General features: G+C 40.2%; 1 protein-coding gene across 1 annotated transcript; it reads left to right on the top strand.

Moving 5' to 3' along the window:
* Positions 1 to 940: 940 nt before the first annotated feature.
* On the top strand, positions 941 to 25,149 carry LOC142971434 (sodium-driven chloride bicarbonate exchanger-like). The gene is made up of 32 exons (XM_076111946.1): positions 941 to 1,493; positions 1,719 to 1,873; positions 2,056 to 2,177; positions 2,471 to 2,629; positions 2,892 to 2,953; positions 3,628 to 4,415; positions 4,858 to 4,880; positions 7,340 to 7,478; positions 9,084 to 9,148; positions 12,313 to 12,394; positions 13,495 to 13,647; positions 13,772 to 13,910; positions 14,344 to 14,504; positions 14,828 to 15,013; positions 16,096 to 16,184; positions 18,264 to 18,421; positions 18,551 to 18,638; positions 19,433 to 19,579; positions 19,698 to 19,801; positions 20,298 to 20,472; positions 20,653 to 20,786; positions 20,972 to 21,217; positions 21,363 to 21,468; positions 21,854 to 22,015; positions 22,247 to 22,360; positions 22,473 to 22,634; positions 22,793 to 23,044; positions 23,250 to 23,318; positions 24,285 to 24,458; positions 24,658 to 24,777; positions 24,872 to 24,936; positions 25,074 to 25,149. Exons 1-32 carry the CDS (start codon positions 976 to 978, stop codon positions 25,147 to 25,149), a joined length of 5,193 nt encoding a protein of 1,730 aa, XP_075968061.1. The 5' UTR covers positions 941 to 975.
* Positions 25,150 to 26,249: the final 1,100 nt, after the last annotated feature.

Below are 26,249 nucleotides of genomic sequence, written 5' to 3'. Positions count from 1 at the left end.
CTGTTCATAATGGTTCATTGTCTATAACCAACAGACTTAATATGAGGTAATGAGCCTCGACAGTAACTTTTTATTTTATCGAGCAACATCAAAATTATTCCAGCATATCTGCGATTTTCCTTTACTTTCTGTGAGATGTATTTTCCGCAGCAGCCCTGTTATCAGTCCACTGGTTCATAACTTTAAGCCATCAAATATTTATCAGCACTGGGACTCATAAACACATCTTCAGTGGGACGCCATGATTTCACGCTATACCACAAACATTTTAAGACATCAGATGCACTGCCTGTCATGGACTGTCATTTTTGGCGTGTTAATAATACATCTTGGCTTCTTCGGCAGACATACTTTGGCACTCATAGCGCATAAATAGGTAAATAACGCGGATAAATAGGTAAATAACGCAGCTGACAATCTTTATAACCCTTATACTTTCATCTTTTTTTTTGTTTTTCTTGCTCATATTCATTAACAGAAACATGTCGGAATTCAAATATTTTAATAAAATATAGGCCCATGTCACACTAAAAAAACAATCACTTTGTTCACAGCACTTCTCAGATTGTCCTAATTATTAAGAACTGTCTAATTAAATTAAAGCCTCGAGTTAACCAATGGCAACGCTTGTTTCATTAGCTAAGCGGGGAGAGTGATGGAAAGAAAATCCATCCTGATTGCAGGATGCTAATTTGCTGCCTTCGCCACAAGTCATAGCAAGGCGTTTTAGTGTTAGATTAGGAAAGGCGCGTGCAAAAGCTTGCGATATAGGTTCAGCAAATAGTGGCTTCTCATTGAGCTATGCAGGTCGAGAATTGCATCTCGCCAGCGAGTGATCTCTCCAAGAAATTTATGAATGTGGGCAGTGGCTTTTCGAGCTCCGATGGATCAGAGCTTTCGTTGCAGGACCATCCTATTATATCTGCAAGTGACAACCTGGAGAGAAGTTCACCTCTGAAAAAAAACTCCAGGGAGATGACGAATCAGTCAGAGGCAGACAATTTTCCTGACTCCAAGGACGCATCGGGGGACGTCCAGAGGGGCAAACTCTCTCCTGGTCTTCACGGAGTCTCTGACATCCGTCATAATTTCGATGGATCTGCAGGAGAAAGGTGCATCTTTTCTCCATCTACCCAGCCACAGTCAGTCTCAGCAGCTCCCAGTGCCATGTTCCCTTACCCGACCCAGCATGGACCAGCGCACCCGGCTTTTTCTATTGGAAACCCCAGCCGCTATATGGCCCATCACCCGGTCATAACTAACGGAGCTTACAACAGCCTTCTGACCAACGCTTCTCCTCAAGGCTACCCGACAGCAGGCTACCCTTACGCGCAACAGTATGGACACACTTACCAAGGAGGGGCTTTTTACCAGTTCTCCACGGCGCAAGCAGGACTGGTTCCGGGGAAAGCGCAGGTGTATCTGTGCAACAGGGCCCTGTGGCTGAAGTTTCACAGGCACCAAACGGAGATGATCATCACAAAGCAAGGACGGTAAGTGCACGTATAAGGGCTTGCCCGACCTGCAGAATATCTGAGCTATCATTGAGAAGCTTTTAGTTTAAAAGTGATGTGTATTAACATCGAATCACTATTTCCCTGCACATAAAAAGAGGAACGGATTCAATACCAAAAAGGTGGAAATGTCGCCTCATTTTTGTGCATTTGTTTTTGTTATGAGAGGCGTTTTATAAATCTTTCTTCCTTTATTTTCCACAGACGAATGTTCCCATTTTTAAGCTTCAACATTTCTGGCCTTGACCCAACTGCTCACTACAATATATTTGTGGATGTAATACTTGCTGATCCAAATCACTGGCGATTTCAAGGAGGCAAGTGGGTGCCATGTGGAAAAGCAGACACAAATGTAACAGGTAATTTGTCCCTACATTTATTGCAATTAACATTATAAATTCCATAGTATAACTTCATTTTTATACATTTTGACCACAGTATGTTTATAATTTAAAATCCAGGCAAACGAATTCATTTTATATAATATTATATACACATATTACGTGATTTAATTATTTGTATTTCTTCGTATTCTTTTTAGGAAATAGGGTTTATATGCACCCAGACTCACCAAATACCGGAGCGCACTGGATGCGTCAAGAAATATCATTTGGAAAGCTAAAGCTTACAAACAACAAAGGTGCATCCAACAACACAGGACAGGTAATGCATCATCATACCCAATGCTTCAATTACAAATCGATTTTGGATTATTTTTGTAACAGCAGATGGTAGAATGCAATGATTTTTGCTTGTTGCATATAGCCTTATTATACTTTTTCATCTGGAGGGGTTTACTGCCTTACTGGTATCATCTACAGCGCTACAACATGCGAAACGTTGTTACAATAATCATTAAAAAAAGATATAATCGAGTTAAAACAGTTAAGCATTCTGTTTTAACCATCTATCCAAAGTTTGAAGCTGAGTTTCTGATGTGCGTCTTGAATCTCCAGATGGTGGTTCTCCAGTCTCTCCACAAGTACCAGCCCAGGCTCCATGTGGTGGAAGTAAACGAGGATGGGACAGAGGACACCAGCCAACCAGGACGAGTCCAGACTTTCACCTTCACAGAAACGCAATTCATCGCCGTCACGGCTTACCAGAATACCGATGTACGACCACTTCTTAATTCACACAACACTGCAAATTTCTCCCAAACAACCCTTATTCATTTTAACAGATGAAATATTATTGAAAAAAAGAAAAATAATTCTAGTTATTGTAGTTATTGTACTTATTGATGTTGTAACAAATTAGAGCTACGTGGATTATAATACAATCAAGAAAATGAAAAAATGAATATTCCTGAATTTGACGCAGTCTGCTTGTTTCCAAACACGCTGGTTTTCTAATCGATATATTATTTTTCCACAGATTACACAACTGAAAATTGATCACAATCCGTTTGCTAAAGGATTTCGGGACAACTACGACACGTAAGTTTTTATTTTATTCTTAGGATCTTTTGACTTTTAATCGATTGTAATTTTGTTAACCTCTGTGTTTAATGACATGTGGGGGTTAGGGTTATCATCATATTAAAAAACCTAAATGCACTTCTATAATTCTGCTGATTATTGTTTTCAGTTGATGTCCAAGTTAGAGGGGCTCATACGAGTTTAAAAATGAATGAAATAAATAAAAAATAAAGAAGAAACTTTTCAACAGCTGAAGCAATGCATTTTCAATTTAACAGACAACATTTCATGTAAAGTCTTGAAAAAATTAACAGTATCCAAAAATTCGTTAGAATTGTTCGGTTAATCATTGATGACGTACATTTCTCGTTCATGTCAGTTCTTCTTGTTTTGCTGAAAATAACAAGCGAATATTGACCCGTAAAATTCAGAAGTAAAAAAACTGAACAAAGGGACATATTTTTGACAATGCAACGTTGCATCGATATAAAGCAGCATGTCTATTTGGAAACACTCCACTTGCGTAATGATTATAGGTTTGAAGGCATAAGTGTTTTAAAATCATAAGATTGTCTCTAGAATGGCAGATTTCCCCACGTATGATAATCTAACTGTACATTTCTTTGATTTCTAGAGAACCAGCACATTTTAGTCACTGAATTGTTCCTCTGTTTTTCTCTCCATCTTTTCAGTGTCTACACAGGCTGCGACATCGACCGCCTAACTCCATCACCGGGTGACTCTCCGCGTTCACAGATCGTGCCGGGTGCGAGATATGCCATGCCTAGCTCTTTCCTGCAGGACCAATTTGTCAGCACTTATGCCAAATCTCGCTTTCACCCTGGCGTGGGGACTGGTCCTGGCATGGAGCGCAGCGTCCCACTCGGCAACAGCTTGCTGTCCCCGCAGCAAACCGACGAGTCCACTGTTGCCACCCCCCCGCAGCGATGGTTTGTCACCCCTGCCAACAACCGACTGGACTTTGCTGCCTCGGCATACGACGCCGCTGATTTCGCCGGTAACGCGGCCACCTTGCTGTCCTACGCAGCGGCCGGAGTGAAGGCTCTTCCCCTGCCGACTGCAGGCTGCTCCAACCGGCCTCTTGGCTATTACGCAGACCCGTCCGGCTGGGGAGGACGCACACCGCCGCAGTACTGTGGTGTAAACAGCAAATCCAGCTCGGTCTTTTCCTGCTGGCCCGCTAACTCTATCGGTGGCAGAGCGGGCACTAACTACCTGGCCGAGGAGGGAGACTCCATCACGACGGAGAGGTCGCCGCTCGGCGGCTCGGACGAGACCAAACCCAAAGACATGACATCCGAGTCGAGCTGGATAGAGACGCCGTCCTCCATTAAGTCAATTGATTCGAGCGATTCTGGTATCTTTGAACAGGCCAAAAGGAGAAGAATCTCACCTTCTGCCACGCCAGTTTCAGAGACAGTGTCCCCGTTAAAATCTGAGCTGCTGGCACCGAGAGAGTGTGAGAAAAACTGTACAAAGGACATTGGTTATTACAGTTTCTATCCTCACAGTTAAAACAATATAACAGTGAATCTATCTATCTATCTATCTATCTATCTATCTATCTATCTATCTATCTATCTATCTATCTATCTATCTATCTATCTATCTAACCATCCATCCATCTATCTATCATCTGTTAATCAATAAAAATAAAAAAGAAGAACTGACACCTCCACAGTTAATGGCCGAAGTGTAAATTCTTCCATGGCTTGGGCGCCTTGTTTCCAGAAAAACACTGTAATTGTGAAAATAATGTACATAATATTGAGCATTTGGTGATAGTGATTGAATGTACACAGAATAGATTAAATCCGACTAGTGTTTAAAAAAACTCTTCTGTTGAGTAGCCTAGTAAACAAAAATATCGATAATCTTGTACATTAAATGTTCTTGTGTAGCATATGCTGACATATTAATCCCTGTCAGTAAAAAAAAAAAAATGTATTTTGTACTTTATCGATGCTGTAGGCTACCAGAAGTTTATGACGATCACTACATTCATGATATATGTGGTTAAATGTTGATTTTTTTCTTCCAGTCGGTTATTTTTCATGGCCTGTATGCTATGATGTTGTGAAAATCTCTGTATCTGCTGTAATGTGATTGAAACATAATAAATTAAGTTATCATCAGGACAAGCAATTAAGTTGTTTCTTTTTAAAAAAAATAATATCATGCCCCTATTAAAATGATTTGCATTTAAAAATAAATAAATATATATATATATATACATATATAACAATAATCCTACTTAGGCGATGACATTTGCTTCCTCTTGTGTGTGATTGGTCCAGAAAAAGATTGCGGATTCAAAGATCCGTTTTCGGTAATGAGACTTCCACGTGTCAAAAACAGCACAGCCATAACAAGCTCAATTAAAGAGAGCACATAAATAACAGGGGCCACTAATAATTTGAATGCGCTACACTGTCATGTGTCATTTTCATATCCGCCAAAATTCAAAGTTAACCAGTTGGTAATTAATTATTACGAAAAGTACGACTACCTGATATTTTTCTGAGTCAATTTTTGCAACAACATTTGGTTGAAATTACTTTGTTTGCCAAACTAAGAGGGTGAAAACAACAACAACAAAAAAGTTGTGAAGTTAACAAGTCCTCTGTTCGACAGCCAAAGGAAGTGACACATCAAAAGGAAGTCGTGTGCGAAAATGTGTAAGGACCAGGACAAGACAGCTGGGGTAAGGATAAAATCAAATATAAAATATGTTTTTTACTATTATTTAGACGACAGATTGATTGGTTGATTACTGTTGATTGAATGATTCAATCCTTATTTAACAGATGCTTTTATCATTACTTTTTAAAGGCGTTAATAGATTAAACACTGCTATCAAATTAATGAAGTTTAAGAAATATGATTAAAACGGGAAGACGTATAATAAACCCAATCTGCACTTAATTGGACGTTTGGTGTGAAAGAGAAGCTCACAGCTGTCAGGTGTGTAGCATTTAACGTCTTAAATTGTGTGTGAATGTGTGTGTGTGTGTGTGTGTGTGTGTGTGTGTGTGTGTGTGTGTGTGTGTGTGTGTGTGTGTGTGTGTGTGTGTGTGTGTGTGTGTGTGTGTGTGTGTGTGTGTGTGTGATTGCTCATTGACAATCAGCGATGGGCTTTCCCAGGGATAAACGGTAGATGGCGATAACTGAATGCAGGTCCTGTAATCAAACAGCTTTTCGTGATGTGGCCCTTCTCAGGTAGCTTCGAGACATTTCATTTTTTTTATTCTTTTTTAATAAATTCTATGAACGACGTAAATAAAGGTCAAACAGCGACTTGCCTCTGGATTCAACTACGCAGGGACTGTGACATCAGATGGCGATACTACTATTATTATATCAGCGAAAGGAATCCCTGTTGTTAAAAAGACTCAAAACAGCAGAGCCCAAAATGGTTTCAGCTGCAACCAACACATCAAACAAAGAAGTAAGCTCTCTGCCTGATAACAAACAAGTTCAAACTACAAGGACTCAAAGTCACAACTAAAAAATACCACATATTCTTAATCTTAAACTTTATTTATTGGCTTGAACAGGCATGCAGTCAGATGGACCAAGTTGGACCCTCTAGGGGTCTATTCAAATTCAGTTACTTTAATACAAACATTGTACAATTCCACATCATTAAGTCGTCATCTTGAAGGGGGCGGAGCCATCACCTATATGCTCCTGTTATTGTTAACAATATACATGCTCCTGCTCCACCTTAACGTCCCCAAATACTTATAATCACTCCTTATCTGAGAATTTACTTGGTGCCTGTCTTTGCTCTGAGTAACATGTGTGTATCAGCAGGATACTGAATGATGAAATAGTAACACATCTGCTAAGTCTTTCCATCTTAAGTTCATTCAAAGGTTGAAGACTCAGAAAAGCTGTCTCCCAGTCACAAAAGTCATTTTATGGGACAGACATCTTCTAACAAACTCATATCTCCAAGGAACACTTAAAAGAATGTGCAATTTTGCAAAGTGGCTGACAACATTAACTATTATACTAATGCTTTTCGATATAGGATACACGAATGAGACATTGTATGGGAAATGTGGGGTAAATCACTGCACATTTGGAGTGCAGCATATTCTGCTAAAATAGCTCTCATGAGTAAGCGTATATGCCCACTGAGTCACAGTCTAATAAAAAACCACGAAGACATATAACTTAAAATAAAGAGCATTTCACCCGGAAAAAAGCACTCTCTCTGCTCACCTCTGCGTCCGAACAAAGGCTTAACGTTTAAGAGCGACGCGTCCACGTCAGCTGGCAGAGATGCGCATGTTTCTAAGAACGAGGACACGCAGGAGAGGCGCGAGCGGCTGACCGACGGTGATATAAACATGTGACCGCTGTTTGGTCGCTCAGATACTGCTACACCTGCCCGGATTCTTACACGGCGGAGGTCTCTGCTCCATCTCTCTGACACCGCACGGTGATATACCGCCGAGAGAGGAAGATGGACCCCACGGACCAAGGTGCTCAGATAGAGCCGCTGCTGCCAACGGTAAAGAGCCCCGATCTCCTGGGACAAATATTTTTTACCTATACTCATGTAGATTAATATTTCAGAACGCCTTTTATCCAGACCGTCAAGCCGAATATGTGTGTTATGTACAGAAGACTAACATTTAAGAGTTATTAAAAATGCAGCCATTTCTAAAGGAGGCTTATCCTTTTTTTTTTTTTTAAGTTAAAATGTTTTCACAGAGTAACCTGTGGAGCTCTGAACAGGTGAGGCTCACCTGCAGAGCACCACTCACTTACACAAGAGGAATGCCATTGTGATATTGCATCACTGATGAAGCATTTTGTTCAATCTATTGCTTAGTGAGCCAAAAATGTGACTCACTGTAACCTTTGCATGACGTGAAAGTTACTTTCTGAATTGAAACAGGAACTACCAGGAGGCTTTATGTGTCAGTGTGATGCTCTTTTACAGTATAGCCTATAAAGCTATAGGCTGAGTGATTACAGTAAGTGATGTTACTTTGTGCTATATCATTTTATACATCTCTGTGGGGCAGATGTGCGATTAATACAGTAAATCCAGGCAGAAGTGAACTTGTGTCATTGTATGCTGCAATAAAGTTGATTATGTTTTTTTTTTTGTAAAATGCGGCAAATGTATGGTGGCGTCATGCTGTTCTGACAAAGCTACAAATGCATACTCTGGCAGCTATAGGTCACACAGACATGCTTACAACAAACTCTTCCAACAAGTATCTTGGGACGAAATGTTCTGTTGAAAAATTCTATTGATATAAAAGAAGTCTCTCCGGGGATGCTCACGCGTGGGCCCATCCCCATCGGTCTTTGCTGATCACTTTGGAGGAGATATGTTGTCACATATGCTGTTTACATAAAAACAGATTTTTTCCATTGAGCTGGAGGTTTTAGACGGACAGAGCTTCTTTGCTCGGGTATTTAGAGCCACTAGGCTTTGATTTCAAAATGTAAGGTTGCAACCCCGGCCTTGAAAGTCACTGAACATTTCAAAATCTAAAAATAACAGTTCAGAGTTAATCTTTTTCTGATTTGGAGCGACACATGTCTGAGTATAAAGTGTTTTGAGTTGCTGAATAAACCCTTCCAAACTAAAGTGATCATTTTTTTATCTTTCAGGTCAACTCTTCCTTTGGCTCATCAGTTGGGCGTAGAAGTTTGGTGAGTTACATTCCCTCCGGCCTGTAGGGTCAACATTGAAATTAAAGACTAGCATGTACATTTTTATTGCAATGAGGACATTTTTTAAGATCAAACTCTTACACGTGTAATAAGAAGACAAACTCACTAGTGGAGCTGCAGAAACACTCCTGGGAGTAACCAAGTTGATCTGATGTGTCATGACAGTCTTGCATATGAAGAGGAAAGAGAGGAGAGATGGTGGAAAATCAAGCTTTGTCTTTGATGAGATGCTGCTGGGCAGCAGTGATGATGTCACCGCTATAATCTCATGATGAGAGACTGTAGATGGATGCTAACAAATTACAGTTGTTTGGCACAACAGAAGGGGGTCGGTGTCTATCAGGCATGGTGTGAAGCAGGGCAGCAGGCGTTTGCACTGCAGAGCTGCAGCGTTTCGACTTTGCCGCACTCTGTCCAAACTCAGAGGACACAGCGGGAGAGCTCATGCATTCGAAAAACTTGGAGGCTCCTTGGCTCTTCAAAGATCAGGTAGGACAAGCGCCGTTTGGATCCAGGAAGTACTCAGATTGTGACGTGGTTAAGAGAGGGCAAGATGTGTTTCACAGAACAGACATTTGGGACATTTTTGTAGAAAGGGACCCCGATCTGTGTCCAAAATCAGTGTAGATTCTTGGCAAAAAATACGAAAGTGGAAAACAGCTTTCTCCTGCTGACCGCTTCTGATCAATTTTGCAGCTTGGAGATGGATGCAGACACTAAGTCTGCCAAAAACGAGGGTTCAAAACTGTAAAACACCTTAAATAGCATTTTTGGAGAAAAAAAAACTAAGTACTAATGTGTCCTCTTACAGGATGTTGACGTTTATAGCAGACACATTTAAGGATTACAGTGTTTTTTTGTGCCACATGAAAGCCTGTGCAGTTAATGATATTGCTGCCACTGATGGTTCCAAAATTGCCACAGCCATCTGTAGGGATCAGATCCAAGTATGTGCCACATCCTGTGATATCACTTCAGCGGTGTGGTTTGTCAGCCCTTAACTGTAACATGATTTTGTTGGTGAATGAATGATTATTAGTCTAAAAAGCATGTTTCTTTGGATTCCTGTTTTTCTTCAGAACATACTTTGTCCTGAGAACCGAGTTATCGATATGATCTTGTTCTGATCATCATGTCTGAACCTGTCAGACATATGTGTTAACATACTATCATCTCTTTATCCAATCAAGCCCTTTACAGTAACAGTTAATCTAACATCCGAAATGCACTAATGCAACCAAAACACTTCTTACACATCTAGCATTACAATATGTATCAATATCTTTTATTTATCTATTTATTTATCAAATTAAGATGCATTAGAACAAAAAGGACCCTTCTTTATTGCATTGATTGTGCTGCCTTAGAGTATATGTAATATCTAGTGTATGTATATGTAAGATATGTAACATAAATGAGTTATAAATGCTGCAATATGCATCAATAGGCTTTTTGTTGTAATAAATCCCTCGTGGGGTTGAGGAAGGGAGAGTGAAGGGAAAGGTGACACCACAGTAAAAACTTCACAGCGTCCTATACAATTACAAAAGACACCCTTTCCTCACTGAGCACAAATCTTTCACAGAGATCATCAAAGAAAGGTGCTCAGTGTTGATGTACGTCCCAATTAGGAGTCCATGCATTTTTTTTTTGATGATTTATTTTTAGATGCAGCAGAATGTAGCACATTCCAGTCCTATTTACAGTAATCTCGTGTTGTGCTGAGTTTGGAAAAAGTGAACTCAGCATTGAGAAATACGTGTTACCAATTGTACAAAACTGTAATGCTGTCTTTATGCAACAGTGGTGCACATTTAATATGGGCCAATGTGTCAGGTGTTTTAGTAACAAATACTGTCGGTTTAATCTGAGCAGGGATGTTGATCCATGCCCTGTGTATTTGTAGACAGATTATCAACATCAGCCTTGTGGCTGCAGCCCAGCCCATGTGTCACTGCAGTTGTGAACAGCAGTGCCATTCATTATCGTAATGCCTTGATGGTCAACTGGTGGTCAAGATGGCTCAGGGAAAAGCTTATACCAAGCCAGCTTTCAGGATGCCTACTGTAATACGTGTTTGTAATCTGTTCATAATTTTGAGGAGACAGCGATCCTGCAGAGCTCTCTTGTTGTATATTGGTTTAGCATTCTCAATCCCAGCTGTTGCTGCATGGATTTGCAGGAAATAACAATCGGTGCATGAAGTACATGATGCACATCTGGTTAACTGCTTAATTACTTTTGCCACATTGTGGGACGAGTGTCCAGTACTTCTGAGGTTGTATCAGCCTGGTGGTTTTGTAGGACAAGGCGATTCATGGGAAATCTCTTCTGCTCAAACGGCGTGGCATTCCATATTTCTTGTAATCAAAAACACTGCATTGAAGATTACAGTCTTTTAGCAATGCATGTCGTCTGTCACTTTTGTGTATGAATGTCTGCTAATAAAAATGGCGTTTGGATAACCTCCATGTGGACCATTCTCATAACTTGCTCGCCTGTTGCAATGAGAATTAGTAATACAATTATTACTATAATATCAAAGCTGCTAATCATAAACCTGTTTCATTTATTTGGAATGCAGCCTGAGTTTGATCTCTCTCCTCAATTAAGAACAAGTGCAATGTATTGTTGTAACTGGATAAGCGTTGGTGGTGGTAGAAGGAGATGGATAAATCAGTGATTAAAATGAAAAGGAGAAAAGAAAACAGCCATATGAGGAGATTACAAATTTACTTTAACTAACGTGTTGTAAACAAGTAGTGATTCACCTTAACGTAATAAAGGTAACTGCAAAGAAAGCACCTTAAACAAGTTTAATCAGGAGAGACAAGTGAATGAAGAAAAGATAATTGTGTACCATAACATGATAGGTGATAATAAAGTTTTGACGGAAAGTCTTTGGTGCTTACACTCTACATGGGGGTTTATAATCAAGGGGTGTTTGCCCTTAGCAGCAGCAACATAAATCCCCCCCATGCAGTCCAGACACTGGTGGTGGCTGATGATAGTGCTGAGACTGGTAGGCTGATGAGGCTGAAATGATGAATCTGTGGTGATGGGAATTCAGTGGAGGGGTGAGAGAGGATCTTATTTAAAAAGAGACAGTGGTAAAATGATGGATTAGCAATGTGGGTGAGACACTGGGCTATTAGATAGATGTGATCAGCTGATGAGAACCGCTGATAATGCGATTGACAGCCCCAGACAATGACAGCAAGGACATTATGAGTGAGTGTGCGTAAGAGGAGTGAATGGCAGGATATATGAGAAATACACTACAGGCAAGCATGCAAAGAATAGTCTTCCACAGTGAACCCACACTAGAGCGTCATTTCAGCTTTAATTGTAGTTGGGTCATTTATTGTTCCCATTATAAAAAGCTTTTTGTTTGGACTGGGATGCTACTCTCTCCTCTTCAAGGTGACACGTGCAATTAGTTTCCGTGGCGACCACGGCATCGGGTTGGATAATGTGTTTGTTCATAATGGCCTCGACTGTGAGGCCACATCAAGTCAACACACATTTTGTTTCGTGCTATGTTCAGGATACATTGGTAAACTTGAATATATGTTGTTTCATGTTCCAGTTCCAGCTCAGATAAAATACTGTATGACTCTTGAGTTTATAATGTTGAACATGTGTTTTTTCAGAGGAATGATGACGAGGCGGTGGTGGACCGAGGAGGAACACGGTCCCAACAGGGAACCAACTTTGGCCAGGAGGACCTTGAAGGTACCTGGACTGCACTGAATGCATCTGGAACACAAACAGCTTCAAGCAGTGAAAGGCTGCTGTAGCTGAGTCCGCCCACTCTGTCCTCAAAACAACTGCTCTGCTCTTGACAGCTTTTTCACAGTTAAAGGACAAGAGCAGAGTGGGAGGTAGAAACTGTGGGTGAGCTGAGTTTGCCTCAGCAATTTCATAATCACTGAAAAACATGGACAATCGAAACAAGATTCAAACAGTATGATTGCGTAACTTCGGCTAACTAAAGGCCAGCAGCATTACACATCTGTATGTGCCTTTGGATGTTAGATGACACAACTGAACAGAACTTTACATCTTAACTGTAAACATGTTATTTGATCAGTTAAAGGTTTATTGTAAGGCACCTCTTTGCAATTTATTTCCAGAGCTCAATAGCAAAAAAAACTCATGAATCTTCGTATCATACTGCAGTGAACTGAGTGGGCTGACTTACAAGAGCAAACACAGACGTTCTTCTCTCTCGCTCACGCCGTCTCATACCGGCACAAACACAAACATGGACACACATACAGAGATACAAACATAAATCCCTCATTATTGTATAATTGCAACATTACATTTTTACACATCATGTAAGTTGAACTGTATTCACACTTTCCCTGTCAAAGCCATATGTATAGCAATATGAACTGACTTCATGCAGTATGCTCACGTATAGATAGATACTATACCATACTACAGTTTTCATATTATAATCTCACTATATCACACTGTAACTGAATGCCATACAAATTGTAAGACTATTTATCAGATACATTTTTTACTGTGTTTCATTCATCATTAAATCTGTATGCTGCTGCTGGCCAAAAAAACCCACTATTTAGACATGTGTTTTTTTACTTTAGTGCTCAGCTGAACTCTTAATCATTCATGTATTAATTGTTTTAGGATCACTTATTCAGGCCCAGTTTTTATTTACCAAGCAATAAGTTGGAACATTACATTTATTTTTGCATGGACCCAAAAGAAATCATGATATGTCTATCCTGTTTTTTACATGATTGGGGATGATTACAAGATGATTATTTGCAGTCCTCTAAACGCTGTGGGATGTGTCCTTATAGGCCACAGGACGCTCTACATCGGGGTCCACGTCCCCTTGGGCAGTACCAGGCACCGCAGCCATCGCAGGCACCATCACCATGGAAACAAACACAGGAGAAGGAGCAGGGACAGGGCCCCCACCTTGGTGGAGGGAAGAGAGTCTCCTGTTTATGGTACTAGCTACAATCACAGCCCTTGTATGCATAAAAGGATTTCATTGTTCAGGATCTTTTACTAACTTAAGATACTTAGACCATTTCAATTTGAACCACTCAAGGCGATCTCTTGTGTTCCCAGACACTCCCTCCCAGAGAGTGCAGTTCCTGCTGGGCACTGAGGATGATAATGAGGAGCATATTCCTCATGACCTCTTCACTGAGATGGATGAAATCTGTGTGCGAGACGGGGAAGATCCTGAGTGGAGGGAAAGTGCCAGGTGCTGTGAGACTGTCACGTCATATACGTATCCACACACAGTCATGACCTACATGTCATCGCTGAAAGCTCTGATTGAATGGACCGGCCATGAACCTGATCCCACTTATACTGATGAGAAATATAGCTGCGTGTCTAATGTTTGTGTTTCCGTTACGTTAAGCAATCACAATTGAGTGTTGTAATGGCTTGAGGAATTAACTTGTTGTTACTTTCTTCCTTTGATAATTATCAAGATGCAGACTTTATTTATCATGTGAATTATGTTCTTCTGTTAAAATGGTATATCAGACATATTTTATACAGTGATACCCTGATGAGAGGCAATACGGACGGGGAGTAAGTAAGTGTTGTTATTGCAGCCAGAACAGATGGCCGGCCTGTTTGCCTTCTGCTGGCTTCTCTCCTTACCGGTACTCAAACTCCTGTTACAGGTGGCTGAAGTTTGAGGAGGACGTGGAGGACGGAGGAGAGCGATGGAGTAAACCCTACGTAGCCACTCTGTCTCTACACAGCCTGTTTGAGCTGCGAAGCTGCATTATCAACAGCACTGTGCTGCTTGACATGAGGGCTAATACCATTGAAGAGATTGCAGGTATCTAATGTAATGACACACGGTTGTAGCAAGTGACAACGTTAATGTTTCTGTCAACCCAAGACCCCTGAACTCAGAAAATATTGTCTTGGTTACTATTACATTTCGCACATTACTGAGTTAACTGGCTTGAATTGTATGTTTGAGGGGAAACTTCATAATGCTGTGTCTTTGTGCTCCTTATATTTGTTGATTGAATCAAACAAATATAAACAGCGAATCAAATTGATTCGCTGTTTGAAATCTAGGACGATATTGATGCCCTAACTAAATTCAAGTCGCTCTTAGCTAAAAACTAAATAGCTTGTCTGTGTCTACTTTAGACATGGTCTTGGACCACCAGGAGTTATACTCACCACTGGGAGACGAGCTCAGAAAGAAAGTGCGTGAAACACTGCTGAAGCGGCACCATCACCAGAACCAGAAGAAGCTGGCTAATCGCCTGCCGATTGTGCGCTCCATTGCTGACATGGGTCGACGGACATCGGAGCTCCACCTGGACAAGAATGGTGAGAAAAAGCTGAACTATATAAATATATACATCCTATAAAATGTTCTGATAAGAAAGAAAGAGTCTTTGGTTGAACTGGTCACTACATAGTTGACATAGTATGCAAACTGTGAGAAGGGGTCCTAAGTATTCATACCTTTGTTTTAAGGGGTCGCTTCACTGGGTTCTGTATTAAATGTGGTCAGTAGTGTAGATACTTTGTAAATGTGCAATATGTGTATGTGTCTTATACGCATATGGCCTCAACTTGCGTATGCTCCATCTTCTCTTCATTCCGATTTCATCCACCACCCACCATCTGCCCACCCACCTGCCACAGCCCCACTGAAGTCAACAGGTGCTGGATATGCAGTATGCTCTTGCACCTTTACCAGCTTATACCAAAAAACAAAACATATTGTGCAAGCGCATATTCTCATGATTCATGTTGATACTGGCAACTCGAGTTGTTTTCGTTTGGTTGAAATGGTTGAATTAAAAAGGAGATAAAAACAAAAGTGCAAAAGTACATTCTATAAATATGCAAATTTGTTTGCTGTTGATCTTCGCTTTAGGTTGAATTCTGTGCTAAATTTAGTCCAGGACAGGGTTGTAGTTGGAAGCATTACTGGCCCATATCGTTACTGTGTTTTATAAGCTTCAGGTTTGCCAGAATTCCACATGACAAAATTAGTAAGCAGAACACACCAAAATGTTTGTTAAATCATTTATTTTGTTTACTAGACATCTTGATGGCACATCATTAAGTAATTTAATTTCACCGCGAGTATCAAGCATATTTCAAAGCAACAATCTCTGATTTGTAAGCGTATTAAACACTATAATGAGTGTTAATTTTTGACCCTGCTGTTTAATGAATACAGAAATTAGGCCAGACCTGTCAGGCTGCTTTGCAGTAATCATCTTAACATGAGCCTGTTTTTTTTTACAACAGTAATGAAAATCTTTTGTGGTTTTATCCACCGAAGCACAGATAAAAGCTGTCCTCTGTGAACCTTGTGTGATCCTCACTCCTGTTCCGTCTCATGATATTTAGTGAAATCATCAATTCTTTCTAATTCTCCTTTCTGGATTACCCAGGTCAGATGACGGCCTCCCAGTCTCAGTTAGCGTGTCCGGATGGGAAAGGGGACTTGAGCAGAGAGAACAGTTCTGTGGACTTCAGCAAGGTAGAGTACACACACACTGTGCAGATGCACTGGAATACATACAGTGCTGTCAATAGGCGACATTTTTAACTAGGGCGACGGTCAGGACAGGCTCTCAGTCATTCTGTGTTGCTTTCAAATATTTCCTGTAGATCTACTAATTTCATTTAACGATATCCCTGCGGAGTCAACACACATGCGTTGTAACCATGATTTACTCCTCCATCGTTTTTTGTGTCTCTTTAAATGTGCATGTGGCACCTATGCACTTCAATAATAGCCTACAGTAATACATTCATTGCAGCTGTGCCAGGTGGACGGTTAATAACTTACAAAACCCCAGTCAGATAGAGGATCAGCGAGTCAGGCAGACAAGACTAACAAATATTTTCAACTACACAACCCCTCTGACCCGGCACTCTCTCTGCTACTAGAGGTTGGAGAGGGGGGATGGCAAGTACGGCAGGTTAACAAGGGGGAGGCCGTCTGGTCATTTTGCTGACAAAGACGCTGGCATCCCCCCTCAAATCACGGCACTGTGTTTCTCTAAGTTGTGTGCATAACGTCAGAAATCTCTTACTTTTCACAAGTATTTTCATTTCATACTACTTTATAATTCTACTTCACATGTCAGAGGGAAACATCTTACAGCTATATAGTTACTATTAATTTCTTGTAATGTCATCAAAGACGATATGATACATTGTTGTAGGTAAAATACCGAACAGTATAAAAATGAATACAAATTATGTCCACCTCTACCAGCTACAATAATAACATGCTGCCGACACATAACAGTAATAATAATAAAATAATGCTGGTATTGTACTTGTAACTAAGTATATTTATAAGTGTTGATACTTCTGTAAAGGATCTTGCATCAATTAATGCACTTTTATCAGAGTGGGTATTGTATTATAGTATTGTAGAGCTGTCAGAATACTGTACAGTTGTGCAACATTAGCCCAAATGTACTTCTTACTAAAAGTACGTCATATTTGACAAATATGAGCTGGCTGTTATTTAATTATGCGTTTCAAACAACAGACAGGAGGTCATTTTTGGTATTTTTTTAATGGAAAGGCCATCTAGTTAAGGATTAGGATTATAACCATATTAAGTATTGCAACCACATAACAACCACACACAGCAAAGACAAAGACAAAATCTGTGTTGAAACCTTTTGCATACTGTATAGGATTTTAACCTTTTATTCAGGTCAACAATAATAACTGTTCCATGTCCTTTCTCCTGTTCACTTAGACAACAATGCAATGTGCTCTGCTTATATGGAGTGTATTTTTTAGAACATTTCTACCTGATCGTCAACCTTATATATTTATGAACACGGCAGCAATCAAAGTCCCCCCCTTTGCATCATCTTAAATGTTGTTATTTACTAATGGACACAGCAAAATATTCAGTATTAACTGTGATACTTAAAAAATCAGCACCACAACAGTGTTTATGGAAGTCATGACCCATCAATACATCACAGATATTCTGTTGGGTGATTCTGGACAGCCTCCCAAGAGCCGCATAAACTCTATGAAGGAACAAACAACACTCCAGTCAACACTTGCCTCCTCATAATTATCGCTGAAAAATCAACACCTTAAGTCTTGCAGAATTCTCTGCACAATGCAGTTTCACTGCATTAAAGAGTGTAAAGCAGATTTAGCTACTGTAAGAGGATCACTTTCATAGTCGGGGTCAGCTTTTATACGCTTTTAGGAATCATACTTGGGAAATTAAGAGGAAATTCATTCTTATGAATCATTATGCAACAGTTCAAACTAACATCCATGTTTCAATAATCTTTTGTAATATTCTACTGTGACACATGTGTGACTTAATTGAATGTTACGCCCTATGACACACAAAGTCTGGACAGCTGGACTATATTTAGACTAGAATCCAGTCAAACCTTTTTATTTGGGGCTTAATGTGAGGATGGACAGCACAAATATTGATTTATTTACAATGTGTCTTTTTGCTTTTTCAAAGCATGCTCACAGTCAAAGCAGCTTAGACGATAATGTAATTCGGAAAGGCCTTTTATATGATATTCTAAACACCACACAATGTGTCCTCTTTCAGATAGACCTTCATTTCATGAAGAAGATCCCAGCAGGGGCCGAGGCGTGCAACGTGTTAGTGGGAGAGCTGGAATCTCTGAACAAGCCGGTGGTGGCATTTGTCCGCCTTTCACCGGCGGTCCTGCTCAGTGGGCTGGCTGAAGTCCCCATCGCCACAAGGTTACTGCAGGCTGATTCAACTAAAACCAGTTCAATGAGCTACTGCATACATATCTTTTATCTACCCAGCTGAACCCTGTTAGTTGGTTGTGATAGAGATTTGATTTGACAATGTGTTTTTGCCTTTAGGTTTCTGTTTATTCTTCTAGGGCCCTTGGGTAGAGGGGCTCAGTACCATGAGATTGGAAGGTCCATTGCAACACTGATGACAGATGAGGTAAGAATTCACTGAAAAACACCTTATTATCATGTTAGGATTCTGCAGGGGTCATTTATGTATTAATGTTTTGAAGAGTGTGGTTTGTTTTTGAATGTCAACCAGATGTCATACTCAGATTTTCTGCAGGCACTTTGCATAAATTCACAGTCCAGCAGAACTCAACAAATTCCCGAAGTGATGGAACATTTCTCAGCATGAAACACAGCTCAGAGCTTTTGTGACAAGCTTTTGGCGATTAGTCAGCCCTCATGTCCTCCTTTTTGTCTGGGATGTAGGCTGCTCTCCATCATTACTTAGGAGGAAAAGATGGGCTTTGACAAAATCCAAACTTTGTTGTATTCAGTAGATTCGATGACAATAGATCTTTTTTTTAATCTTTTTATTTTCTTAATGATTATTTTCGGTCTTTTTTGCCTTTATTAGATAGTATAGCCGAAGATAGACAGGAAAGGGCTTGTGGGCCTCTGCTAAGGACTCAGCCTTAGTTCATGGGGTGCTCACTTCTTCCATGTGAGATAACGGCCCCGGGGCTGTATATATATATATATATATATAGGGGAGAATCGTAAGTCAGTGATTAACACTAACTTGTGTCACAGTGAGCAGATCCTCTGTTTGTACCGTGTATTCTGCACATGTGCATATGTGTATATCTGTTCGGTTACAGTTAAGGTTGGCAGACATTCCTGCATTTGTATATCCATGAGTCTATAAAGTATACATATGTGTCTTGAGGGATGCCAAATACAGGGGGAGTCCTAATCAACCTTCCTTTATCTTTCTGTCTCCAGGTGTTCCATGATGTTGCTTATAAAGCTAAAGACCGAAATGATCTGATCGCTGGGATTGATGAATTCCTCGATCAAGTGACAGTCCTGCCTCCAGGAGAGTGGGACCCATCCATACGGATAGAACCGCCAAAGAATGTACCTTCTCAGGTTAGTAGGAATTGTGTTTGCAGGTTGCCTTCCTTTCCTCTCTTTCAGATTGTATGTGACTCTTAAGATTTTGTGCTTGAAAAAGAACCTAACTTGCTGTTGGTTGTTTGTTGAACAGGAGAAGAGGAAGAAAAGTAACATTTTGCCAAACGGATTAGTAGAGGGCGAAGAAGAAGTGGAGGAAGGTGGACACGGGGGTCCAGAACTGCAGCGTACTGGAAGGTAGTGTTTAAAAAAAAAGACGTGAATTCTAATCACCAGTAGAAAAGCATGAAGTCTTTATACAGAGGTGAAGAAATAACTAAGTGCCTCATACTATGCAGTGCTGTGGCAGTACAGCATGCAGCCCACTCACAACGCTCACTACTTTGTTGCAGAGAATCTATTTGCAGTTGAACTACTCAACCGCCAGAGCTTCACACAGCACTCAATTTATTTTGTTTTGTCACATATAGGGTTGTAAAGGCATACCGGTATCTAGGTATTTCACTGCATTGAAATGGACGGTTATCATACCGTGTACATTTGGTCTGTAGTTGTAGTCATAACGTGGTTTCCATAGAAACATCCTGCCTGCCTATTTGCAGCTAGACTATTGAACATTGGGAAGAAGGGAATGGAGGGAAAGCAAGTCAATAGAAAAGACAAAATAATAATAATGTTAGCACATTTTTTTAATAATACAGCTGTAATGTCAATTTCCTTTTTATATTTCCAGGTGGTTTGGTGGTCTTTTCCTAGACATCAAGCGCAAGGCACCCCACTACCTGTCCGACTACACTGATGCTTTTAGTTTACAGTGTATGGCCTCTTTCCTATTCCTCTACTGTGCCTGCATGTCTCCTGTCATCACCTTTGGAGGACTACTGGGCGAGGCAACAGAAGGACGCATAGTAACTCACACGCCCTTTCCTCTAGATGTTCACAGTGTTCTGCCAAGACTAGCTGTGCACTGCTGTGCACTGTACCAGCCTTGCATTACATGTTACTTGACGACAGTTGTAGTTCAATATGATAAAGATTTTTGAGGTAACTATCCACCAATAATCTCTCTGTCCTTTCCCATTCCCCAGAGTGCAATTGAGTCACTGTTTGGAGCCTCACTGACTGGAATAGCCTATTCCCTGTTTGCCGGGCAGCCCCTAACCATTCTGGGCAGCACTGGGCCGGTTCTTGTGTTTGAAAAGATATTGTTCAAATTCTGCAAGTATGTCTTCTATTCCTTTAACTACACACAGAAATGATCTCTTTAAATTATACTATTCATTTCATTTCGTTGTGATAACGACTTCATCAATCCACCCCATTAAAGATGATAAATAATCAATATATGATGTGGTTTGATCTCATTTCTGTCCCACAATGATTTTTTCCCCTTTATTCTGCACATAGGGAGTATGGCTTGTCCTACCTGTCTCTGAGAACCTGCATTGGTCTCTGGACAGCTATCCTCTGTATCATCCTGGTGGCTACAGATGCCAGTTCCCTCGTTTGTTACATCACACGTTTTACAGAGGAAGCCTTCGCCTCACTCATCTGCATCATCTTCATCTACGAGGCCTTGGAGAAACTTGTCCACCTGGGAGACCACTATCCCTTTAACAAGAACAACAACCTTGACAAACTCACCATGTACTCGTATGTATGGACACTTATTCTCACACACTATCCTGTGCAAAGTAATGAAAAAAAAGTAACTACTATTTACATGTCTTGGAGGTACTCTAAATCCCTGACAGATGAGGGATTATTCAGTCACCCAGATGTTCATTTGCCTCCACAGATGTTCATGCGTTGAGCCTTCTGACCCCAGCAATGCCACCCTGAAGTATTGGGAGATCACCAACGTCACTGCCTCAGAAATCTACTGGGAAGCACTGGAGACCAAGGTGATTTGGTTTAAGAAAGTAGAAATAAAGAAAGAATAAAAAAACACAAGTCTGTTGGTTATGGAGGTTTTATACGCACACTATAGCTGGAAATATTGAGTAACACAAAGACAAACTGAAAAGAATACTTTTCATTTAAGTGTTCCACCTTAAAGTGGCATTGCCCACCCATATGTAGGAAACTGAACAGAGCAGATTAAGGGCATGTTGGCTGGATTATATTGGATTACTCATTGCAAATCACTATAAAAGCAAAATTATTTGTACTCAGTTAAGTTTTTTGTTGACATGGTTGCTGATAAACCGCATTTGTGGAAACGTAGAGTCTGCTGATTCCTCTGAGTTGTTAATCAAATGATGAGTATGAATAACTCTGTCGTTGCAGGATTGTATTGAAAAGCGCGGGGAGTTTATGGGCAGCGCCTGCGGCCCTAATGGACCCTACGTTCCCGATGTCCTCTTCTGGTGTGTCCTTCTCTTCTTTTCCACCGTCCTCATGTCCGCCTTCCTCAAGGAGTTCAAGTTCAGCAATTACTTTCCCACAAAGGTACTATTTATCCCACATTATCATTACATTAGAGTGCATTATGATTCAAAACATGAGGGTAAAGCTACTACAGCTGTATAGTTACATAGTGCAGTGGTGCGCTCTAGTGGTCAAATGTAGATACTGCAAAATAGAAACAAGGACATTTGGAAATTAAGGAGTTCCATTTAATGTAACCCTTTTGTTTGCATTTATATTGAGTAAAATAGATACAACTTTCCTCTCTATTAGGTGAGGTCCATCATCAGTGACTTTGCTGTTTTCCTCACCATCCTAACCATGGTCTTAGTTGACTATGCCTTAGGGATCCCCTCTCCAAAACTAAAGGTTCCCAGTGTGTTTAAGGTGAGCTATAGTCCACAAAATAAGATTTCATCAACAAATTGCTGACAAACATCATCAAGCTACAAATTATGTCGAACCAACAACAACCTTTTTATTTTTTATTTTTCATCAGCCAACCAGAGATGATCGAGGTTGGTTCATCAACCCTCTGGGGCCCAACCCCTGGTGGACCACAATCATTACAGTGTTCCCAGCTCTGCTGTGCACCATCCTCATCTTCATGGACCAGCAGATCACAGCTGTCATCATCAACAGGAAGGAACACAAACTCAAGGTACTTTCCTGTCCCAACTTTGAACACTGGTTGCAGACCGCGTTGGTAAGATTGCTTTAACTGTACAGCAACTTGGCAACACGGTGACTTGAATTCAGCCTTTTCTGAACGTGCTTCCAAACTTCAACTTTATTTACTGGTGCTTTCCCCTGTCTCAGAAAGGCTGTGGGTACCACCTCGATCTGTTCATGGTGGGGGTGATGCTCGGCGTGTGCTCTCTGATGGGCTTGCCCTGGTTCGTAGCAGCCACCGTCCTCTCCATAAGCCACGTCAACAGCCTGAAGCTCGAGTCAGAGTGCTCCGCTCCGGGAGAGCAGCCCAAGTTCCTCGGCATCAGAGAGCAACGCTTTACTGGCCTCATGATCTTCACCCTCATGGGCTGCTCCGTCTTCATGACATCTGTGCTGAAGGTCACTGTCTTTTATTATTTGTGCATTTCCGTCTTTGTGCCATTATTCTTCCAGTATTATTCAGTGTGACTTAAAGTATCTCTCTGTAACTGTTGTACATATTTTTTGAGTGCATTATCTTCAAGATATTTAATATCTCTTGGTTAATTACTGATTGCAGTTACATTTTTCGTGTTACTGACGCAAAACTTTTGCTGTTCTTCAGTTCATTCCTATGCCTGTATTGTACGGAGTATTCCTTTACATGGGGGCATCTTCTCTCAGAGGCATTCAGGTAAAATGCTTTGAATTGCACTGTATTTAATCCATCATTTTCTGCTCACGTAATGTATCACGACATGAGGAAACGCAAGGATACGACCTACTCTGACTGGACTAAATATAACCAATGTTGAAATATAATTGTATCACACACATAACAGCACCGTTTTTTACGTTTAAGCTTTTCAGTCCTAACGCTCACACAAGGCAAGAAACAGTCGTCTGCGCTCCCAGAGTTACAATGTCATCACCATCTGAGCAGAATTTTAGTTGTGAATATGAATTTGTTTTTAGATTATCTGCATGGCTGAGATTAGACAGACAGTTGGCCAGTGTGGTTATATTTTAATTTGTAGATGCTTCTGTCGGATAATCTTTGTAGATAGTTCTCACTGAGGCACGATAGGGGAGCGCCTCCATATTGTCTGGCTGCCCAGATAAAAAGTGTTAATTGGCCTCTAGTGTGTTCCCAGCATTTACAGAACACCTGGCTGTTATTTAATTGCCCTGTTTAATTCTTACATTCTTCTCTTTGAAGTACTCTCTATTATTGGTTGTGAAAACTATATTTATATTAAGACAAACACTTTTTGAAAAAAAAAAATCTTTTGCACAGGTGTCGCTCCGTGCTTTTCAAGGGGATACAGCTTGTTGTAGTTATGCATCCAGCAGACGGAGAAACTTTTAGTTTGCTGTTTGCTGCTGGGCAGGCGGGGTATTGTCACTTTTAAAAAGCTTTTTTGTTTAAAAAGGCTGCCCAAACGATTACCTTTAAGATGCTAAACAGCTTCAGAGCTGGATGATATAATTCTCTGGGGGTTTGCCGCATTTAAGGAACCCTTACATGTGCATAGGTTGTGGTGATCCTTCTGGAATTATGCATTATTAAAATAGATTTACTATATGTATCTCTATCTATCTTATCCATCTATCTATGTCCAAGGAAATTTAAGATTTTTGTCATCATTTTCCTCTCCAGTTCTTTGATCGTCTGAGACTATTCGGCATGCCAGATAAGCACCAGCCGGACTTCATCTATCTACGTCATGTACCCTTGAGGAAGGTGCACCTCTTTACCATCATCCAGCTCAGCTGTTTGGTCCTGCTCTGGGTCATCAAGACCTCCAAAGCTGCTATTGTCTTTCCCATGATGGTGCGTAAACAATCACATTTTTGCATCTTTGCTTACTTGCATTGTTTAAAGTCACACCTTCTTCCTCTAGATCTATGACCGTACTTAAACAACATTTAAACTGATTTGTCCTTCATACATTCTGCCTTCAACAACTGCTTAGCACAGCACAGCATACTCCTTTATTAGGACACACAATTTTTGTGTGTCAATTCTGCAGGTGTTGGCTCTGGTGTTTATCAGGAAGCTGATGGACTGTTTCTTCACCAAGAGAGAGATGAGCTGGCTGGATGACCTCATGCCAGAGAGCAAGAAGAAGAAGATTGAGGACGCTGAAGAGGTTGCTATTATATACCAACAACTATCATAACATGCATGTCAATTTCATTTAATTTGATTAACATTTACATGCATTTGTCTTATTTGACCCTCAGGAGGAGGAGCAGAGTATACTGGCAGAAGATGAGGGAGTCGTGCAAGTGCCATTAGAAGAACACAAGTAAGTTATAATTTACTTGCAGTATAGGTTTTACAAGTACCATTTACACAGTTTTTTTTCTAAATGCTGTTTCATGTACAGTACATTTGAATCTGTTGAGTAAAGATGAGAGCGTAAATTGACATCTCTTTTTACAGGGGAATACCCATCATCAATATCACAGATGAAATGTCAAAAGGTTCTTTTGGAAATACTTGGACTGCCAACAGCTAAGATATTTTAGAAAGAATCAAGACCTCAAAACATTATGGTAAGACTTTTTGCATGGTTGAATATACAGTATACTTACTCATATCGTACAGTTGGTTTTGTGTTTACAGAGAAAATACATTAACAAAGTGTCTTATTACGAATTGCAGAAGACTTTTGGCTCAAATATCTTCAAAAACTAAAATAATGAAAATCTACTGTACCTTTAGATCTCAATAATAATTGTTCTACACTGTGTGGGCACTAATAAGCTCAGGTAAAAATGTTAGTAAGGACATTGTGCTACACAGTATTGTTTATCTACAATCTTGTCTGCCATCAGCTCATTAAAGGAGCTCACTACATGAGAGTATTAACAAAAGTCAGACACATCCTTTTCTTTTTACTCCAGTACGGTCTGTAGGTTAACTATTGTTTAGTTGAGTTGTTTAGGTTTTTGAATTTTAGATTTAAGGAACAGTTAGGCATTTTGGGAAATATGCATATTTACTTCCTTGTTGAGAGTTAGACAAGAAGATCGATAGCACCCTCATATCTGTACTGCAAATATGAAGCTACGACCAGCAGTCGGTTAGCTTAGCACAAAGACTGGAAACAGGGGGAACAGCTAGCCTGGCTCCTTCGAAAGGTAACAAAACCTTTTAGATTTAAAATTTTTACTCATAATATCAAATAAATTAGTCTAGTACATTCAGTATAATAATACAATGATATCTCTCTGGAAGGGGCCATTCTGCATGTAAGTTGTATTGATTATACAACTGTACTTGTATTCAAGTTTAATTTTGAATGCAGGCATTTTACTTGTAATGGAGTATTTTTACACTCTGATGTTATTACTTTTTCTTAAGTAAAGAATCGGAGTACTTGTTCCACCACTGTCGGTAACACATATTTTTTAAACGACAATATATGATTAATAAATATCTACTAATTACACATCTGTTTTTTCTTTCTTGATTTTCACAGTTACACTACTACAGTGTTTCACAGAACTGGTGTTTATGATGAGAAATGTAAGATGAAGAAAATGGAGGACAGTGCTGTGAGTCTTAGTCACTATCCCTTCTGTGCGCTCATAATCAAATCTGTATTTGTATATT

The sequence above is a fragment of the Anarhichas minor genome, unplaced genomic scaffold, assembly GCF_050575085.1.
Source record: "Anarhichas minor isolate MPS153535 unplaced genomic scaffold, ASM5057508v1 ptg000004l, whole genome shotgun sequence".
In the NCBI taxonomy this organism is placed as follows: domain Eukaryota; kingdom Metazoa; phylum Chordata; class Actinopteri; order Perciformes; family Anarhichadidae; genus Anarhichas; species Anarhichas minor.
The sequence above is the reverse complement of the archived record's forward strand: the minus strand, read 5'-3'. Positions and strand labels throughout refer to the sequence as shown.

What these genes read in the sequence shown, in the direction of transcription:
- LOC142971434 (XM_076111946.1), top strand. Translation starts at nt 976, where the DNA reads ATGACGAATCAGTCAGAGGCAGACAATTTTCCTGACTCCAAGGACGCA. An exon ending in AGCAGACACAAATGTAACAG is followed by an intron (nt 1,874 to 2,055) that starts GTAATTTGTCCC and finishes TATTCTTTTTAG; the next exon opens with GAAATAGGGTTTATATGCAC. An exon ending in GAAGTCCCCATCGCCACAAG is followed by an intron (nt 18,422 to 18,550) that starts GTTACTGCAGGC and finishes TTTTGCCTTTAG; the next exon opens with GTTTCTGTTTATTCTTCTAG.